Source organism: Zea mays, chromosome 7, assembly GCF_902167145.1.
Source record: "Zea mays cultivar B73 chromosome 7, Zm-B73-REFERENCE-NAM-5.0, whole genome shotgun sequence".
NCBI lineage: Eukaryota > Viridiplantae > Streptophyta > Magnoliopsida > Poales > Poaceae > Zea > Zea mays.
In genome coordinates, this window is record NC_050102.1 from 166,910,559 (window position 1) to 166,931,945 (window position 21,387).

The 21,387-nt window shown below is 45.6% G+C and overlaps 1 protein-coding gene across 1 annotated transcript; it reads right to left on the minus strand.

The window, feature by feature from the left end:
* Positions 1 to 6,065: 6,065 nt before the first annotated feature.
* Positions 6,066 to 6,900, minus strand: LOC100279061 (uncharacterized). Its single transcript, NM_001327931.1, has one exon. It carries the CDS (start codon positions 6,868 to 6,870, stop codon positions 6,355 to 6,357), a length of 516 nt encoding a protein of 171 aa, NP_001314860.1. The 5' UTR covers positions 6,871 to 6,900; the 3' UTR covers positions 6,066 to 6,354.
* Positions 6,901 to 21,387: the final 14,487 nt, after the last annotated feature.

The window sequence follows — 21,387 nt, forward strand, 5'->3', positions numbered from 1 at the left end:
TCCATTCATAACTTTCCTAGGAACATGAACGATATTCTTCCTAGGCACATGATGAATATTTTTCCTAGGCATATCTCTACCATGCATATAGGAAGAACTGGGAGCAAACACAGCATAAGAATCATAGGCATGTGAATCAAAAGCACTACAACTCCTATGAGACTGTCTTCTACCATTGTACATAAAAGCATGGTTCTTTTTAGTACTACTTGCCATAGGGGCCTTCCCTTTCTCCTTGGCGGAGATGGGAGCCTTATGGCTTGTTAAGTTCTTGGCTTCCCTCTTGAAGCCAAGCCCATCCTTAATTGAGGGGTGTCTACCAATCGTTTAGGCATCCCTAGCAAATTTTAGTTTATCAAAATCACTTTTGCTAGCCTTAAGTTGGGCATTAAGACTAGCCATTTCATCATTTAACTTTGCAATAGAAGCTATGTGTTCACTACAAGCATCAATATCAAAATCTTTACATTTATTGCAAATAACAACATTTTCTACACAAGTTGTTGATTTACTAGCTATTTCTAACTTAGCATTCAAATCATCATTAATGCTTCTTAAGCTAGAAATTGTCTCATGGCAAGAAGATAATTCACAAGAAAGCATTTCATTTCTCTTAACTTCTAAGGCATGAGATTTTTGTGCTTCTACAAATTTGTCATGTTCTTCATACAACAAGTCCTCTTGTTTTTCTAAAAGTCTATTCTTATCATTCAAGGCATCAATCAATTCATTAATTTTATCTACCTTGGTTCTATCTAGGCCCTTAAATAAACATGAATAGTCTATTTCATCCTCATCACTAGATTCGTCCTCACTTGAAGAAGCATAAGTAGAGTTTCGAGTACATACCTTCTTCTCCCTTGCCATAAGGCATGTGTGACGCTCGTTGGGGAAGAGGGATGACTTGTTGAAGGCGGTGGCGGCGAGTCCTTCATTGTCGGAGTCGGACGAGGAGTAATCCGAATCCCACTCCTTGCCAAGATGTGCCTCGCCCTTTGCCTTCTTATAGTTCTTCTTCTTCTCCCTTTTGTTCCCTTGATCCTGATCACTATCATTGTCGGGACAGTTAGCAATAAAATGACCAAGCTTACCGCATTTGAAGCATGAGCGCTTCCCCTTTGTCTTGGTCTTGCTTGGCTGCCCCTTGCGACCCTTTAGCGCCGTCTTGAATCTTTTGATGATGAGGGCCATCTCTTCATCATTGAGTTCGGCCGCCTCAATTTGTGCTACCTTGCTAGGTAACACCTCCTTACTCCTTGTTGCCTTGAGAGCAACGGGTTGAGGCTCATTGATTGGACCGTTTAGAGCATTGTCCACGTACCTTGCCTCCTTGATCATCATTCGCCCGCTTACGAATTTTCCAAGGACTTCTTCGGGCGACATTTTGGTGTACCTGGGATTCTCACGAATATTATTCACCAAATGAGGATCAAGAACGGTAAAGGACCTTAGCATCAGTCGGACGACGTCGTGGTCCGTCCATCGCGTGCTTCCGTAGCTCCTTATTTTGTTGATAAGGGTCTTGAGCCGGTTGTATGTTTGTGTCGGCTCCTTGCCCCTTATCATCGCGAATCGTCCCAGCTCGCCCTCCACCAACTCCATCTTGGTGAGCAAGGTGACGTCGTTCCCCTCATGTGAAATCTTGAGGGTGTCCCAGATCTGCTTGGCGTTATCCAAGCCGCTCACTTTGTGGTATTCATCCCTGCACAATGAAGCTAGAAGAACAGTAGTAGCTTATGCATTTTTATGAATTTGCTCATTAATGAACATGGGACTATCCGTACTATCAAAGTGCATTCCACTCTCTACAATCTCCCATATACTAGGATGGAGAGAGAACAAGTGACTACGCATTTTGTGACTCCAAAATCCATAGTCCTCTCCATCAAAATGAGGAGGTTTACCAAGTGGAATAGATAATAAATGAGCATTTGCACTTTGAGGAATACGAGAGTAATCAAAAGAAAAGTTCGAATTGACCGTTTTCTTTTTCTCGTAGTTGTCGTCGTCGTCCTTTTGGGAAGAAGTGGACTCATCACTGTCGTCGTAGTAGACGATCTCCTTGATGCGTCTTGTCTTCTTCTTCTTCCCATCTTTGCGTCTATGGCCCGAGCCCGAGTCGGTAGGCTTGTCATCCTTCGGCTCGTTGACAAAGGACTCCTTCTCCTTGTCGTTGATCACGATTCCCTTCCCCTTAGGATCCATCTCTTCGGGCGGTTAGTCCCTTTCTTGAAGAGAACGTCTCTGATACCAATTGAGAGCACCTAGAGGGGGGGGGGTGAATAGGTGATCCTGTAAAACTTGAAAACTTAAGCCACAAAACTTGGTTAATCGTTAGCACAATAATTGCCAAGTGGCTAGATAGGAATCCTCAACAAAACACAATAACCAACAAGGATCAATCACAGAGATGGCACGGTGGTTATCCCGTGGTTCGGCCAAGACCAGCGCTTGCCTACTCCACGTTGTGGCGTCCCAACGGACGAGGGTTGCAATCAACCCCTCTCAAGCGGTCCAAAGACCCACTTGAATACCACGGTGTTTTGCTTGCTTTTTCTCAATCCCGTTTGCGAGGAATCTCCACAACTTGGAGCCTCTCGCCCTTACACTTGAAATTCACAAAGAATACGGAGCAGGGGAGGGATTAGCAACGCACACAAGACACAAGAATCAGAGTGTCAACACGCACACAAGTCGCAACAAGAGCTCGCAACACAACTCAATGAGTTCACAACTCCACTAGAGCTCTATATGCTATCACAATGAAACGAATGCGCGAAATCGATGTCTTGGTGCTTAGAAATGTTGTAGGAATGCTTGGTGTTCTCCTCCATGCGCCTAGGGGTCCCTTTTATAGCCCCAAGGCAGCTAGGAGCCGTTGAGAGCAATCTGAGAAGGCAATTCTTGCCTTCTGTCGTCTGGCGCACCGGACAGTCCGGTGCCAGATTTCTTTCCTTAAATGGCGAAGCCGACCGTTGGCAGACTTGGAGCCGTTGGCGCACCGGACATGTCCGGTGCACACCGGACAGTCCGGTGCCCCTTTCTAGCTGTTGGCTCGGCCACGTGTCCCGCGCAGATCGCGCGGCCGACCGTTGGCCCGGCCGACCGTTGGCTCACCGGACAGTCCGGTGCACACCGGACAGTCCGGTGAATTATAGCCGTACGTCGCCGGTGAATTCCCGAGAGCGGCCAGTTCGCTCGAACCAGCCTGGCGCACCGGACACTGTCCGGTGCACCACCGGACAGTTCGGTGCTCCCAGACTGAGCAGATTGTTGACTGCTCGAGCCAAGACATTTCCAATTTGATTTTCCTGTTTCCAGCACTTAGACACAATACATTAGTCCATAAAACAATGTACTAAGTCTGAGAAACATACCTTTATCCTTGGTTTGTACTTTGTCCACTATTTTACATTTTAGCACTTGTGTTAGACACTAAATCACCAAAATACTTAGAAATGGCCGAAGGACACATTTCCCTTTCACGAACGCAGCGTGAACCATTGGCAACGTCGTCGTCGCTGACGGAGGGAACGATGAGTCGATGAGTCTCCTTTTCCCCTCTATATGGATCGGGCGAGCTTTGGATTTGTTGAGACGTAACACCCGTGCAGTGAGTTCAGTTCTGGAAGACTCCGATCACATCGGGCTCAACGTGCACAGGAGGGAGAGGATGTGCTTTGCGATACACGTGGCCGTGGAGAAGAAATCGGACGGCTAAGACATTTTAAGGAGTCGCTGGTCGACGCGACGGGGAGGGCCGCGACGTAGAGGGAGCCGGCGGTGGCACAGATCTGGGTGCCTGCAGCGGGATGCGCGTCCAGGAGGTGGCGGTGCGACCCGACGGTGGAGGGGCGCACCATGGGCGCTCGGAGGAGGTGGGGCCCACGATCGAAGGCCGAACGAAGGAGGCTGGAGGAGGGAGACGAGATAGAGTCGTGGGAGCGCTGCTGGGGAGGTAGTAAAGAGGAGGGTGGCCGCCCCCGGAGGGAAGGATGAGCCTCGCGCTGTGGGTGGGAGAGAAACCCTAACCTAGTTTGATACCATGTAGGAAATCCTAATACTTGATTGTATTGCATAGAGAAGGAGTTACAATATATAGACTCACAGTACCTTAATTATAATGAGAAGGGAGCCTAATAGTGGTGCCGGCCCATACACATACACATATTCTAACACAGAACCCAGTCATGAATGTTCACGACATATATTTTGCCTCCTGCGGTTGCCGATTCAGATGAAAGGCCCTCTCCGGCGAATGAAACTGTTGTAAGCGAGGTCGAAGAATTAATTGAAAATGCTGCATCTCCGTCTGACAAAGACGAAGCTTCTGGATCATCCTAGGCCTGGCAGTGCTGGTATTGATAATTCTGTGTTTTTTTTGCCTCCCCCACCCTCTCCTCTCCGCTCAGTTAAAATTTCTACAAGATGATGAAGTGACAAGGTCTTCTCAACAGAGACACTTAAGCAGTACGGTTCGATATAACAAAAGAACACACTGAGCAACACTCCGGCTGCTGTGAATAACTACGCATTTGCTTCTAAACAGTGGATACTGCTGTGCATTCTTATATAGCATCCATCCCTTTTCTATGTATGTATAAGCGTGACAGCGTGGTTACTGGATCGGTGTGGCAACCTCTGAAAGGGACAGCATCACTATGGTACCCCCAATGCAATGCATGCCTCTGAAAAGAACAGCGTCAGTATGGTTACCCATGCCATGCATGATGCGTCATTGAAAACGGTCTGTCCGTTACTGCTCACCGGTTCACCAGTACTCCTACGCATTTTGGCATACACATGGCCTGCCCAGCAAAATCTTCCACATTCTGCAACCTTTTCTTCCTCTGGCGGTGTTGAGTTGCCGACACATGGAGCTCTCCAGCCGTCCGACGGTTTCAGCTCGCTCGCTGTGGAGTGCTGCTGACTAGTGACACGAGCACTGCCAGGTGCCAGACCATCACTGGCCCGTGTGCGGCTCGCCCAATCGCCCATCTCCTCACGTCCCGCCCGGTCAGGTGACCCATCCACTTCGTGCCCGCGCTCGAACTTGGCAAGCGGCGACGCCTAGTAACATGCAACGGGGCGCCTTGGCCTGCCAACCGCACGGGTCAGCCCCCAACTTGACTGACCAAGTCCAATTCGCCTGCCGCGTGCCGTGCCGCTTGATTCGTCCGCCCTCGCCAGCGGGGGGCGGGCACCACCTCGCGCGGGGTCGTCGATCGCGGCTGGCGATACCGGACCGGCTGTGTTCACTGCATGCCAGGGACCAGGGTGCACCGCCCTAGTACTAGTAGCATTGGAATGACACCACCAGGTGACAGCTGTGGCGGATGCTCCTGTTGGAGGGCCGACACGGAATTAAAACAAGACAAGAGTTGTTTGGTAGCGGGGGGCTGCCGTGAGAATATATTTTTTTATTATATAAGACCATCTTGTATAATTAATTTATATCTTTATTATTCAATAACCTTCGGCTAAGCATGTGAGCTTTTTAAATATCTTTTTAATGTGAGTTTTTTTAATATGTTGCTGAGCGTAAGTTGTTTTTTTTTGTGTGGAAAACACGTCAACTGAATAATGTGAGACGATCTGTCCATATTAATTTTGCGTATATCTGCACACACGCAGTGCATAGGATCCTATGTTTGTTGATCAATCGGTGGTGAGTACCTTTTCATTGCTGATGAAAGCCTGAAACTTTCAGGAGTTCAGATTCAGGATTTTTTTTAAAGAAGAAGGCCTGAAACGTTCAGAACTGTGTACTTGTTTATTTATTGAAATGGTGATTTCTAAATAAAGTATTTGCCAAGGTTGATGACGAATAAGTGAATAGCCTTCATGGCTTCATGGTTTCATGCTAGAGTGAGAGACCACAAGTGCGTGATCGCTGAACGCTGGCCAAACGGACAAAAGCATCCCCAGTTCCAGTTCCCCACACAACAGATGGAAAGAGCAAAATGCAATTCGTGTGCAAGATTTTATTTAAGAAGGAAAACCATTCTATGCTTCACGAAGGAGGAGGGAGAGGATCACCAGCAGGTGGTGGTGGACAAATCAGATGGATGAGTGATGACACATAACTATATTTACACGCAGCTCTGCCATTACAACCATCTGCAAACCCCAGCAGCATAATCAAGCAGGAACAAAACAAAAACAAAAACAAAATCTAGCTTGTAGCAGTCGCGAGCAAGACACCCAGTTAGAGGAGGACTCATCAGGAAGAACAGATCACTAGCTAGTACCGTACGTAGCTCATCACTACACCTCACAGCAAGCCGCGAAGAATGAAGGCGCGCGTTCCTCCACCACCCACCGACTCGAACAACTCCGTCGATCGGCCGAGAGTCAGTAGAGCCTGTAGTGGCGGTAGGACTTGAGCATGGCGCCGCAGAAGGTGCAGATGATGGCGCGCCAGGTGCGGCGGTGCACGGTGAGCAGGTAGCAGACCCTGGTGGCGGTCTCCATGTCCGCCACGCTGGCGCACCCGCCGCAGCGCGAGCAGATCCCCGCCGCCGGCTTGCTGCTCCGCACCGTCCGCCGCTGCTCCACCAGGAAGCAGAAGAACACCATCGACGACCCTGCTCGTCCTTGCTCCTTGCCCGGCCCGCGCGCTCTCCAGCAACCACTGTTCTGATTGCGTGCTGCGCGTGCGCGGCGCGCGCTTGTATGCGTATATATAGCGGCAGTTGGCGAGGCTTGCAAGCAACGGGCTAGCTTTCGGTGGCGAGGGGGAGGGAGGCTGCTGTGAGTGTGGTCAGCAATGGCGAGCAGCAGCCAGCAGTAAGAAAATTCTGCGTGCTGCGGCGGGGGCGAAGGAGGGTGGTAGGCCGATTTAAGGCGACGCACGCATATGGACCGCATTGATGGCGGGCAGGGGTGGGGTGGTAGAGTGGTAGGCGTGGGGTAGGGAAGGAGGCGTTAAATGGCTCGCCGACCATGGCGCGTCGTGTCCTACGTGCACAGCAAGGCTGGGAACCACCGAACCAGTGACCAGTCTCGTTTATGGACTGTGGAGTGAGGAGTTGAAGTGGGGCTGGATGCTTCTTGTCTGGGCATCAGCCCGGCTGCCCGGGCTAGGACGCGAAGGAAACTGAAATGCCGTTTGGTATCATGTTTGTTTAGGACTAATCATAACACTATAAACTATAACACTAGAAACTAATACTAGTCTATTAAACTTATTATCACTGATATGTAAGTGTGAATCATTATCATTTATGTTACATCTCGTATTAAACAAGCAGTGTTTTAGGGTTTAGGGCCAACAACCTTTAAGGCCTTAAGTACATTCTCAATGGATATTTTATGAGAGTTTCATTCTACGACATGTCACATATATAAGTAGGATGACATGAAATACAATTTAATAAAAAGAAATATGAGAGAGTTTTATGGAGAGGAGAGAGTTTCATGAGGATGAAACTCAGTATATATTGTTTACTAGACAAATGTTATGATATCTTGGAAACAGTACAATAAAATAGTGCATTGAGAATGGACTAAGACTCCAATATAAGAACAACATGGATCAGGTGATGTGCACAACCATGGCCTTTAATGGCCATCCTAATCCCGCCTCCATTTCGCATAACCGTCACACGGACCATATGCAGTTATGCACGCGGAAGTAGGGAAAGGCAAAAGAAAAAAGACTTCCTTACGAAGCAAGCGAAGTGGGAACCAGGAAGGCAGGAAGATTAATCTCGTGTTGATTACAGTTGGTTGTGGGATAAAAATGTGACAGCTGCCTGCTGCCGCCTAATTAATCCTCCCTAACGGACGGAACATGACTAAAGTGAGCTTTTGCAATCTAGAACCCAACGTATGCACGGCTATGATCAGCAGACCGTGCATGTGGTCATATAAAATATGGTTTTGTATTGTAAACTGTATTATTTATATAGCGGAGTTTAAAATATTAGGGGATACTGGTCGGTTGACCGTGCGTTGCGACGGCTTACAATAATACCCAGATAAATTATTCAAGATTTTTTATTAATTGTCTCCACTCTTTGTATAATATTTTTTTTGATTTGGCTAACTGATGTTATTGTTTACTCCATGCAATATGTCTTGGTACAACACGACCAATGAAATGAGCGATTAGAAGAGAGTTCACAACGACTGACTGAACGAACAGAGATTATAAAATGATATAATTCCACCATACAGAGACCAAATAAGAGAAAGTTTGTGAGCTCAAGTTTCTAAAATAAGTCACATGAAGTCAAACTGATAAAAAAGATAGATCAAAATATAGAGTGATTGCTAAAGTCAGGTATAAATAAAAACTGAATGCGCTCCATATAATTTATGCTACTTCGTAGAAATTACTAACGTTTAAAACCAACAAATAACCTTTCTATTTCCTGTTAGTGTGATAAATCATTGTTGCTCCATCCAATTCAGTAACCTCAAACACCATGTAGTCTATTGCGCCAATGTGGTTTCAGAAACGATCTAATGCTTGCAAGAGCCAAGAACGCCGTGCCGTGCTTGGCTGTAGCCTCAGCCCATAGTGCTGGTCCGACCCGACACGATTATATATTTTTTATTTTACAAAGAACATAGATACATATATATGATTTATATTCAATATTAAAAACATTTGAGCATGATGTTCTACTGGTTAGACAGCTTCACCAGTGTCTCCTGCCCTTTATTTGTAAAAAGATGACGCAGGACGACCGTTGAAACTGTTGCTTTAAATATAGTATAGATAATAGTTAGGATGAGATATGAGTAAGCTGCTCCAGATGCCTTAACAAAAAGAGAGCCTTTATAATGTACTGATAAGCCTACACTCTCTTTAACCTCAGAGATACTAGTCAACCGCTAATAATTAATTTCTTGGTCCAAATAGATCTAGCCAATAGTTTAGCTAATTTTTAAGTGAATACTACCAAACTAACAACCATTTCATTAGCTACACAAAACTAACTACTCTTGTTGTCCTAAAATATAACTCGTTTTGGATTAAAAATACATTTATCAATTAACTTTTTATATGTAGGTCTATATTTATCATCGTTCTAATGAATATGAACTGAAAAGAGCACTAAAAACTATATTTTAGGACGGATGAGTAATTACAATGGCTAATGGATCTAAACATGACCTTAGATGGCTTGTGTCACGAATGGTAAAGTAAAGCAACACCGTAGGAGCCAAAATAATTTGCCCCTCTTACCTCAATCTATATTTGCTATCTTTTGTGGGGTTTTATATGATGTACAACCCATAAAACACTAGTACAGTTTGGCTCTATACAAGCGGTAGGCTTTTTACATCACAGGCGGTTCGGTTAGAAAACCGTCTGGAATGTCGCAGGCTATTCGAACCGTCTGTGATGTCTTAGTATCACAAGTGGGTTTTTTAGGACCGCCTGTGATGTTCTATTCTTTTCACAAACGGACCCTAATGAAAAACCGCATGTGATTGTGATTTGATTACCATATTAATATTTTAATTTTTAACAGAAATATGAAAATACAATTTAAATGAATTAATATTTTAATTTTTAACAGAAATATGCAAATACAATTTAAATGAATTAATATTTAATTTTTAACATAAATATGCAAATACAATTTAAAAGAATTTTAATAGCACACATAGATAACTAGAGAGATTTTAAATTAATTGGCAACCACAATGCATAGTCGATCATACATGATAACAAATACAATTTGATTCATACAATTTTTCATGAACTACCATTTTCCGCATTTATGGTTTTAAGTTCTTATCAATTTTCTTTTTCACACGCTTGATTCTCTCTGGACCGTTAAAGACGAACATCTCTTCATACTTTTTGTATTCCTCATCTTGGTCTCCCACATTCTCAACTCCAACAATTTTTTGCTTTCCAGAAATAACTACATGCATCTTCTCATCTGCTGGATCGAGTACATAGAACACTTGTGCAACACATTCGACGAGAACCTACGGGTCATCTTTATATCCTACTTTCTTTAAGTCTACCAGTGTGAGTCCGTAGTTATCCACTGTCACCCCCACGGGATGTTGTACCCATTGGCACTTAAATAAGTGAAAGGGAAATGTGCCCTTGGGCCATTTCTAAGTATTTTGGTGATTGAGTGCCAACACAAGTGCTTAAATGTGAATCTATACTCATGGATGGACAAAGTGCAAATCAAGAGTAAAGGTATGTTTCTAAGCCTTAGTACATTGTTTTGAAGACTAATGCATTGTGTCTAAGTGCTTGAAACAGGAGAAATCGAGTCAAAGAAAAGTTGGCTGTATACAGCCAAAAGGTTGTTCGGTCTAGAGCACCGGACTGTCCGGTGGTGCACCGGACAGTGTCCGGTGCGCTAGGCTGCCTCGAGCGAAGTGGCCGCTCTCGGGAATTCGCCGACGGCTGTCCGGTGAGCCAACGGTCGGCCGGGCCAACGGTCGGCCGCGCGATCTGCGCGTGACACGTGGCCGAGCCAACGGCTAGAAGGGGGCACCGGACTGTCCGGTGTGCACCGGACATGTCCGGTGCGCCAACGGCTCTCTGGCGTGCAACGGTCGGCTGCGCCATTTTAGGAAGGAGATCGGGCACCGGACAGTGTCCGGTGTGCACCGGACTGTCCGGTGCGCCCGATGACAGAAGGCAAGATCAGCCTTCCAGAATTGCTCTGAACGGCTCCTAGCTGCCTTGGGGCTATAAAAGGGACCCCTAGGCGCATGGAGGAGAACACTAAGCAATCTTAGAGCATTCTTGATCATCCACACTCAGTCTTTGCGCATCCGTTTGTCATTCTTAGTGATTCGAGCTCCGTTCTAGTGAGAACTTTGAGATAGTCTTTTGAGCTCGATTCTTGGCCGTGTGTGTGCGCATTTTGCTGTGGATTTGTGTGGGTTGCTTCCCTCCCTTACTCCGTATTTCTTTGTGAATCTCAAGTGTAAGGGCGAGAGACTCCAAGTTGTGGAGATTCCTCGCAAACGGGATATTGAAAGGAAAAGCATAACACTGTGGTATTCAAGTTGATCATTGGATCACTTGAGAGGAGTTGAGTGCAACTCTCGTCCGTTGGGACGCCACAACGTGGAGTAGGCAAGTGTTGTACTTGGTCGAACCACGGGATAAACCACTGTGTCTTCTCTGTGTTGATCTTTTGTGGTATTGTGTTTTGTTGAGACTCATCTCTAGCCACTTGGCGATTATTGTGCTAACACTTAACAAGTTTTTGTGGCTATAAGTTTAAGTTTCACAGGATCACCTATTCACCCCCCCTCTAGGTGCTCTCAATTGGTATCAGAGCCGTTCTCTTCACAAAGGGACTAACCGCCCGAAGAGATGGATCCTAAAGGGAAGGGTATCGTGATCAACGACAAGGAGAAGGAGTCCTTCGTCAACGAGCCAAGGGATGACAAGTCCAATGACTCGGGCTCGGGCCACAGACGCAAAGATGGGAAGAAGAAGAAGACAAGATGCATCAAGGAGATCGTCTACTACGACAGCGATGAGTCTACTTCCTCCCAAAAGGACGACGACCACAACGAATACGAGAGAAAGAAACCGGTCAATTCGAACTTTTCTTTTGATTACTCTCGTATTCCTCAAAGTACTAATGCTCATTTATTATCTATTCCACTTGGTAAACCTCCTCATTATGATGGAGAGGACTACGGATTTTGGAGTCACAAAATGCGTAGTCACTTGTTCTATCTCCATCCTAGCATATGGGAGATTGTAGAAAATGGAATGCACTTTGATAGTACGGATAGTCCCATGTTTATTAATGAACAAATTCATAAAAATGCACAAGCTACTACTGTGTTGCTAGCCTCTTTGTGCAGGGACGAGTACCATAAGGTGAGCGGCTTGGACAATGCCAAGCAGATCTGGGACACCCTCAAGATCTCTCATGAGGGGAATGATGTCACCTTGCTCACCAAGATGGAGTTGGTGGAGGGCGAGCTTGGACGATTCGCAATGATAAGGGGCGAGGAGCCAACTCAAACATACAACCGGCTCAAGACCCTTATCAACAAAATAAGGAGCTACGGGAGCACGCGATGGACGGACCACGACGTCGTCCGCCTAATGCTAAGGTCATTTACCGTTCTTGATCCTCATTTGGTGAACAATATTCGTGAAAATCCTAGGTACACCAAGATGTCGCCCGAAGAAGTTCTAGGGAAGTTTGTAAGCGGGAGAATGATGATCAAGGAGGCGAGATACGTGGACGACGCGTTGAACGGTCTTACTCATGAGCCTCAACCCATCGCTCTCAAGGCAACGAGGAGTAAGGAGGCACTACCAAGCAAGGTGGCGCAAGTTGAGGCGGCCGGGCTCAATAATGAGGAGATGGCCCTCATCATTAAGCGCTTCAAGACGACGCTTAAAGGTCGCAAGGGACAGCCAAGCAAGACCAAGACAAAGGAGAAGCGCTCGTGCTTCAAATGTGGTAAGATTGGTCATTTCATTGCTAACTGTCCCGATAATGAAAGTGACCAGGAAAAGGGGAACAAAAGGGAGAAGAAGAAGCATTACAAGAAGGCCAAGGGCGAGGCACATATAGGAAAGGAGTGGGATTCGGATTGCTCCTCCTCCGACTCCGACAATGAAGGACTCGCCGCCACCGCCTTCAACAAGTCATCCCTCTTCCCCAACGAGCGTCACACTTGCCTCATGGCAAGGGAGAAGAAAGTAAGCACTCATGATACTAGTACTTATGCTTCTTCAAGTGAGGATGAGTCTAGTGATGATGATGAGATAGATTACTCATGCTTATTCAAGGGATTAGATAGATCTAAAATTAATAAGATTAATGAGTTGATTGATGCTTTGAATGATAAGAATAGATTACTAGAAAAACAAGAGGATCTTTTATATGAGGAGCATGATAAATTTGTTAGTGCACAAAATTCTCTTGCTCTAGAAATTAAAAGAAATGAAGTGCTTTCTAGTGAATTATCTTCTTGTCATGAAACCATTGCTACTTTAAAAGGTGTTAATAATGATTTAAATGCTAAACTAGAAGTGGCTAATAAATCTAATTCTTGTGTAGAACATGTTGTAATTTGTACTAGGTGTAAAGACTTTGACATTGATGCGTGTAGTGAACACCTAGTTTCAATTTCCAAGCTTAATGATGAATTGGCTAGTCTTAATGCTCAACTTAAGACTAGCAAGAATGATTTTAATAAGCTAAAATTTGCAAGGGATGCCTACACGATTGGTAGACACCCCTCAATTAAGGATGGACTTGGCTTCAAGAGGGAAGCCAAGAACTTAACAAGCCATAAGGCTCCCATCTCCGCCAAGGAGAAAGGGAAGGCCCCTATGGCAAGTAGTACTAAAAGGAACCATGCTTTTATGTATCATGATAGGAGACAAACTAGAAATGCTTATAGGAATTATAATGCTTATGATGATTTTGACTCTCATGCCATGTTTGCTTCTAGTTCTTCCTATATGCATGGTAGAAATATGTCTAGGAGAAATGCTATTCATCATGTGCCTAAAAGGAATATTATTCATGCTCCTAGGAAAGTAGTGAATGAACCTTCTACAATTTATTGTGCTTTAAATGCTTCCTTTGCTATTTGTAGAAAGGATAGGAAAATTGTTGCCAGGAAGTTAGGGGCAAAAATGCAAGGGAGACAAAACTTGCATTTGGGTCCCTAAGGATATTTGCACTAACCTTGTAGGACCCAACAAGAGTTGGGTACCTAAGTCCCAAGCCTAAATTTGCCTTGCAGGTTTATGCATCCGGGGGTTCAAGCTGGATTATCGACAGCGGATGCACAAACCATATGACGGGGGAGAAGAAGATGTTCACCTCCTACGTCAAGAACAAGGATTCCCAAGATTCAATTATATTCGGTGATGGGAATCAAGGCAAGGTAAAAGGGTTAGGTAAAATTGCAATTTCTAATGAGCACTCTATCTCTAATGTGTTTTTAGTAGAGTCTATTGGATATAATTTGCTATCGGTTAGTCAATTATGCAATATGGGATATAACTGTCTATTTACAAATGTAGATGTGTCTGTCTTTAGAAGAAGTGATGGTTCACTAGCTTTTAAGGGTGTATTAGACGGCAAACTTTATTTAGTTGATTTTGCAAAAGAAGAGGCTGGTCTAGATGCATGCTTAATGGCTAAGACTTGCATGGGCTGGCTGTGGCATCGCCGCTTAGCACATGTGGGGATGAAGAACCTCCACAAGCTTCTAAAGGGAGAACACGTGATAGGTCTAACCAATGTTCATTTCGAAAAAGATAGACCTTGTGCAGCTTGTCAAGAAGGGAAACAGGTGGGAGGCTCTCATCACACCAAAAATGTGATGACAACATCAAGACCCCTGGAGCTGCTACATATGGACCTCTTCGAACCCATCGCCTATCTGAGCATAGGAGGAAGTAAGTATGGTCTAGTTATCGTTGATGACTTTTCCCGCTTCACTTGGGTATTCTTTTTGCAGGATAAGTCTGAAACCCAAGGGACCCTCAAGCGCTTCCTCAGGAGAGCTCAAAATGAGTTTGAGCTCAAGGTGAAGAAGATAAGGAGCGACAACGGGTCCGAGTTCAAGAACCTTCAAGTGGAGGAGTTCCTTGAGGAGGAAGGGATCAAGCACGAGTTCTCCGCTCCCTACACACCACAACAAAATGGTGTGGTAGAGAGGAAGAACAGGACGCTAATCGATATGGCGAGGACGATGCTTGGAGAATTCAAGACCCCCGAGTGTTTCTGGTCGGAAGCCGTGAACACGGCTTGCCACGCCATCAACAGGGTCTACCTTCATCGCCTCCTCAAGAAGACGTCCTATGAGCTTCTAACCGGTAACAAACCCAATGTATCTTACTTTCGTGTATTTGGGAGCAAATGCTACATTCTAGTGAAGAAGGGTAGAAATTCTAAGTTTGCTCCCAAAGCTGTAGAAGGGTTTTTGTTAGGTTATGACTCAAATACAAAGGCGTATAGAGTCTTCAACAAATCATCGGGTTTGGTTGAAGTCTCTAGCGACGTTGTATTTGATGAGACTAATGGCTCTCCAAGAGAGCAAGTTGTTGATTGTGACGATGTAGATGAAGAAGATGTTCCGACGGCAGCTATACGAACCATGGCGATTGGAGAAGTGCGGCCACAGGAACAAGATGAACGAAATCAACCTTCTTCCTCAACAACGGTGCATCCCCCAACTCAAGACGATGAACAGGTTCATCAACAGGAGGCGTGTGATCAAGGGGGAGCACAAGATGATCATGTGATGGAGGAAGAAGCGCAACCGGCACCTCCAACCCAAGTTCGAGCGATGATTCAAAGGAATCATCCCGTCGATCAAATTCTGGGTGATATTAGCAAGGGAGTAACAACTCGATCTCGATTAGTTAATTTTTGTGAGCATTACTCCTTTGTCTCTTCTATTGAGCCTTTCAGGGTAGAGGAGGCCTTGCTAGATCCGGACTGGGTGGTGGCCATGCAGGAGGAGCTCAACAACTTCAAGCGCAATGAAGTTTGGACACTGGTGCCTCGTCCCAAGCAAAATGTTGTGGGAACCAAGTGGGTGTTCCGTAACAAACAGGACGAGCACGGGGTGGTGACGAGGAACAAGGCTCGACTTGTGGCAAAAGGTTATGCCCAAGTCGCAGGTTTGGACTTTGAGGAGACTTATGCTCCTGTGGCGAGGCTAGAATCAATTCGTATCTTGCTAGCATATGCCGCTCACCATTCTTTCAGGTTGTACCAAATGGATGTGAAGAGCGCTTTCCTCAACGGGCCAATCAAGGAGGAGGTGTACGTGGAGCAACCCCCTGGCTTCAAGGATGAACGGTACCCCGACCACGTGTGTAAGCTCTCTAAGGCGCTCTATGGACTTAAGCAAGCCCCAAGAGCATGGTATGAATGCCTTAGAGACTTTCTAATTGTTAATGCTTTCAAGGTTGGGAAAGCCGATCCAACTCTCTTTACTAAGACATGTGATGGTGATTTGTTTGTGTGCCAAATTTATGTCGATGACATAATATTTGGTTCTACTAACCAAAAGTCTTGTGAAGAGTTTAGCAGGGTGATGACGCAGAAATTCGAGATGTCGATGATGGGCGAGTTGAACTACTTCCTTGGGTTCCAAGTGAAGCAACTCAAGGACGGCACCTTCATCTCCCAAACGAAGTACACGCAAGATCTGCTAAAGCGGTTTGGGATGAAGGACGCCAAGCCCGCAAAGACGCCGATGGGAACCGACGGACACACCGACCTCAACAAAGGAGGTAAGTCCGTTGATCAAAAAGCATACCGGTCAATGATAGGGTCGTTACTTTATTTATGTGCTAGTAGACCGGATATCATGCTTAGTGTATGCATGTGTGCTAGATTTCAATCCGATCCTAAGGAGTGTCATTTAGTGGCGGTGAAGCGAATTCTTAGATATTTGGTTGCTACGCCTTGCTTCGGGCTCTGGTATCCAAAGGGGTCTACCTTTGACTTGGTTGGATACTCAGATTCCGACTATGCCGGATGTAAGGTCGATAGGAAGAGTACATCGGGGACGTGCCAATTCTTAGGAAGGTCCCTGGTGTCATGGAACTCTAAGAAACAAACTTCCGTTGCCCTATCCACCGTTGAGGCCGAGTATGTTGCCGCAGGTCAGTGTTGCGCACAACTACTTTGGATGAGGCAAACCCTCAGGGACTTTGGCTACAATCTGAGCAAAGTCCCACTCCTATGTGACAATGAGAGTGCTATCCGCATGGCGGAAAATCCTGTTGAACACAGCCGCACAAAGCACATAGACATCCGGCATCACTTTTTGAGAGACCACCAGCAAAAGGGAGATATCGAAGTGTTTCATGTTAGCACCGAGAACCAGCTTGTTGGGGGCCTTCGTCCTCCGAAGGTCCTCAAAAACATGATTTGACAATGCTTTCCAAGTGAATTATATGAACAGGTATTTTCGGATTCAGAATTATGGATATGGAGCACGACCAGGACGAAGGCTGAGCTAGACGAAGGTCGAAGGCAGCCGAAGCTGTACGCAGGGAAGCTTCGGCGCGATAGCACAAGGGGGAACCGACTTAAAGATAAAAAGACTTCGGGGTCCTCAATAGATTTCCATAAACCGTTAACAAATGTAATGGACATGGATGTAATTTTACGTGGGCTGCGTCCCGCGTCTATAAATAGATGAACAGTACTCCCGTACTGTTCACGCGGACTTGTCATTTTGCTTTTGGCGTCACGCTTATACTCTCCACCTTCTCTCAGGATCGAAGGTACATTTGTAATTTGGGATCATTTCTGTTTTTCCATGTTAATAAAATAGAAATGATTCTTTGGTGATGCTTATATCATATTTCATGCTTTATGTGAGTCCTTCGTCATTACTTGTCATGTTTACGAAGGTATGTCTCTCATGACCTTCGTCCGAGACTCATTATTTCCCGAGGGGATATAATGCTTCGAAGGACGAAGGACCCTAACATTTAACACTTTTTATGTTGCCTTGTTCTTAACTCTTAGAATTTGAGAACAAGTCTCCAACATTGGCGCCCACCTCCGGTGAACTCACTTCCACTTCAAGTCTTCGTGAACACCTTCGGAAGCTATAGACCTTCGCTATGGCGCCGAAGAAAGCTTCAGCGGCTGGGGCTGCAGCATTACAACCGCTGGACCACAACCAGGAGACCGTCTCTCTTCGGGAGGCCAGAAGCCAGAAGAGAAAAGCTGTTAGCCCGACGCTTGAGGAAGAAGAGCTGGACCAAGAAATCAGAGAGATGGAGATGCTACATCAACAAGTGCAGAGGAAGAAGGAGAAGATGGCCCGCCTAGCTGAGTTGCAAAGGCAAATTGACGAAGCTTCTGAGGAAGTTCGCCATCTCACCCACGATGAGCAGAACAGAAGGCCTCAGCAGAAAGACCTTCATCAGGAGGGCTTCGTCAACGAAGACGACTGGTATGATAATTTCCATCAGGGAAATTTTGTTTTTGATGATGCTTCTCCTCTGTCTGCTGAGCTGCAGGCTACTCCTTGGCCTCCATCTTATAAGCCACCCCAGCTCCCCATGTTTGACGGCCACTCCGACCCGAAGCAATTCTTGATGAGCTACGAAGCAACAGTGTCTTCGTACGGGGGCAACGCTGCAGTCATGGCGAAGTCTTTCGTCATGGCCGTCAGGAATGTTGCTCAGACCTGGTATTCCTCCCTTCGGCCAGGAACGATCACTTCATGGCAGAAGCTGAAGGATATGTTACTGACCAGCTTTCAAGGATTTCAAACGAAGCCGGTTACAGCTCAAGCCCTCTTCCAGTGTATTCAGGATCACGAAGAATACCTTCAGGCTTATGTCCGAAGGTTCTTACGATTGAGGGCGCAGGCACCAACGGTGCCCAATGAAATCGTTGTCGAAGCCATGATCAAGGGGCTTCGTCCTGGACCTGCAGCTCAATACTTTGCTCGGAAGCCTCCTCAGACCTTGGAGAAATTGCTCCAAAAGATGGATGAGTACATTCGTGCCGACAATGACTTTCGCCAAAGAAGGGAGGAGGCCTTCAGATTTTCTGAGATGACCAGGGGCTTCGGAGGAAGATACTACCCGAGGCATGTCCGTTCCATTCATAGCGCTCAGAATGATGATAAGGGGAGTCAGCAAAACAGGCCGCAGTGCTCCTCACAGGCTTCGGGGCAACAACAAACTTCCTTTCGGCCACCAGCTCCAAGAGGCAGAGGCGCCAGGGGCTTCGGCGGAAGATTCGGAGATCAGCCAAGGAGACTGTTTTGCCTATTCTGTGGAGAGGGCAAGGGCCACACCACTAGGACGTGCCATGTTACAATCCAGAAGCAAAAGGAACTAGCCGAAGCTGCATCTCAACAAGCTCAGTCGAAGCAGGTTTTGCATACTGCTTCGTTTCATCCGCCTTATGTCCCACAATACATAGACAACCACCCTGCGGCTTCTGTAGCTTCGGCAAGTCAACCTCAAGCTTCCTGGCAGCAGCCTCCGCCTCCACCTCCATTGCAGCAAGGTCAACAGCCAGAAGGGAGTCAATACGCTCCACAGCAGAGGGACTTCAGAGAACAGTCCGAAGCTCGCACAGTCAACAGCACTGTGCCAGAGTCGAAGCACATTTATTGACATATCCTACCTTTGATAGCAGTCTTTTCTATTCAGTTTTATTTTCTGTGAAGCAAAAAACATTGATAGTTTCCATATAATAATTTCGTTGTTTCCACGAGAAAAATTTATTTGATCCACAGGCCTAAGTTGCCGAAGCTTAAAATTTCTTCCGTTACCAAGAAACACCTTCGGACTAAAAATCCTTCGGAGTAACAAAAAGTCGTTCTAAGGAACGCAGAGTAAGTTTATAAAGTCACAAAAAGTCGTTCCAAAGGGAGCGCAGCGTAAGTTTTCTGCTCAGAAGTCGTTCCTAAAGGAATGCAGAGCCTACAGCGAAAAGTCAACGCTGATACCGTCTAAGTAAAAGACGAAGAAGCTCCTAAGGGAGGCTTACAGCGAAAAGTCAACGCTGATGCCGTCTAAGTAAAAGACGAAGAAGCTCCAAAGACGTTCCTAAGGGAATGCAGAGCTTATGAATATATTTTATGTGTATCTTCGGAACAAATGTCACATGCATAACATAACATCATCACATCATTTTGCATAGCATAAGCATCATACATCATATCGCATTTGGCAAGAGAAGGGGACACTCTAAACCTTCGAAGGGATGCTTTGAAAAAGTAACATTGAAATTGTATAGCTTCGGAATACAGTTTCGGGGAATATTTTCACGAAACATGGGCGAGCTTCATCAGATCAATATCAAAGCTGCACAGCTTCGGAAAATAGCTTCGGAAAATGTTTTCACGAGGCATCGATGTCATTCATCAGAATAATTTGGACGAAGGCTATCTTCTTCACGACGCATGAAAAGAAGGGAAGGTGTTTTTTTCGCCGAAGGCTCAAAAGTGGTATGTATTTAAAGTTTCATGCATCGTAAAGAATTCAATAATGAAAAGAGACTTGTATATTACATTCAAATCTACAAAGTGTTACATAGATTACACTTTAAATGTTTTTTCCAAATAAGCACCTATTCTTCCCTCAATATTGCTTCGGCGGCTTTATTCAGAAGTTGGTCAACGACCTTGTCCATGATAGTTTCGGCCATCTGATTAATTTCTTCATCCCCTTTTGTGTGGGGAGATCGTCCAACAGCTTCTGAGCGTAGAGAACACTTCTTCAGTACTTTTACAAATCGCGAGCAAAGTTTAAAATGAAAATTACAGCGCAACAAGAACGACTAGTTGGTACCTAACTGTCTTTCGGGCTCCCTACTCTTTTCGGCAGTCTCTGCCACTTTCCTAGCTTCATGGATGCCTTTTTCGCTCCTTTCGATAATTTCTTGTGCCATTCCCCGACCGCCGTCGTTCCAGATATCAGTAAAAAATTTGCCAGCAACCACACTTGCTTCGGCCGAGGGGTCCTTGATATCTTCGGAGCATAAGGTAGATTCGGACTGAGCTAAAAGCTTTACGTGCCCGCAACCCTTCTTCTCTAATACAGAAGTAATTCCTCTAGCGCCTGAAAAAGCGCATATGTCGTCGCGGCTGTTTAGAATTTCTTCGAAGGCCTCTGCTTCGTGGCTAATCCATTCCAGCGGATCTTCGGGATTGCCTCGAGAAAAATTCTCCTCGCTGGAAATGGCGCCGACGCTAGCAAAGCTGTTTTTAATTTTATTCACGCATTCTATAGATTTAACATAGCATTTCCTCTGCGATGTGCGAAGCTCCTTAACTCTTGATTCCAATTTATTGACCATAAAATCACTAAGTTCACGATTCGTTTCCTCAAGCGCGCGCTCCTCTTTAGCTCTAGCCAGTTGTTTCCGAAGATCTTCAATCTCGCGTTTTTGAGCTTCGGATTGGGCCTTTGAAGCGGCTTCGTCTTTTTTCACCTTATCCACCAATGTAAGCAGAATTTTATCTTTTTCCAAAGCTTCATTTCTCAGCTTGATAACTTCGGAGCGTAAATTATTAAACGCAATTTCATAACTTTCATCTTCGGCGCTCTTCTGCGCTCTTAGCGCGTTGCTTAGGATCAGGCCCTATACGAAAAAGAATTCAAATAAGGAAAAAGGAATGATGTGCGTAAAAATAATAAGGGGGTTTTTTCAAGCGTTTAATTCCGGTACCTTCAAGCTGTTGTACGCAAGGCTGTCTGCGAGATCCTCTTTCGTCATGGCACTTAACCCAGCTTCAAGCTTCGGAAAGCCTATGCTTCTCGCCATCTCTCGACAGACAGATAGTTCCTTATTATCCGGTAGGCAGTATAAGAAGTCATCTTCATTTGTCCCATTGAATATTACTGCCCCCTTCGGATATTTCAGCTCCTTTGCATAATGGTTGGCCTCATAAGCTTCTTCC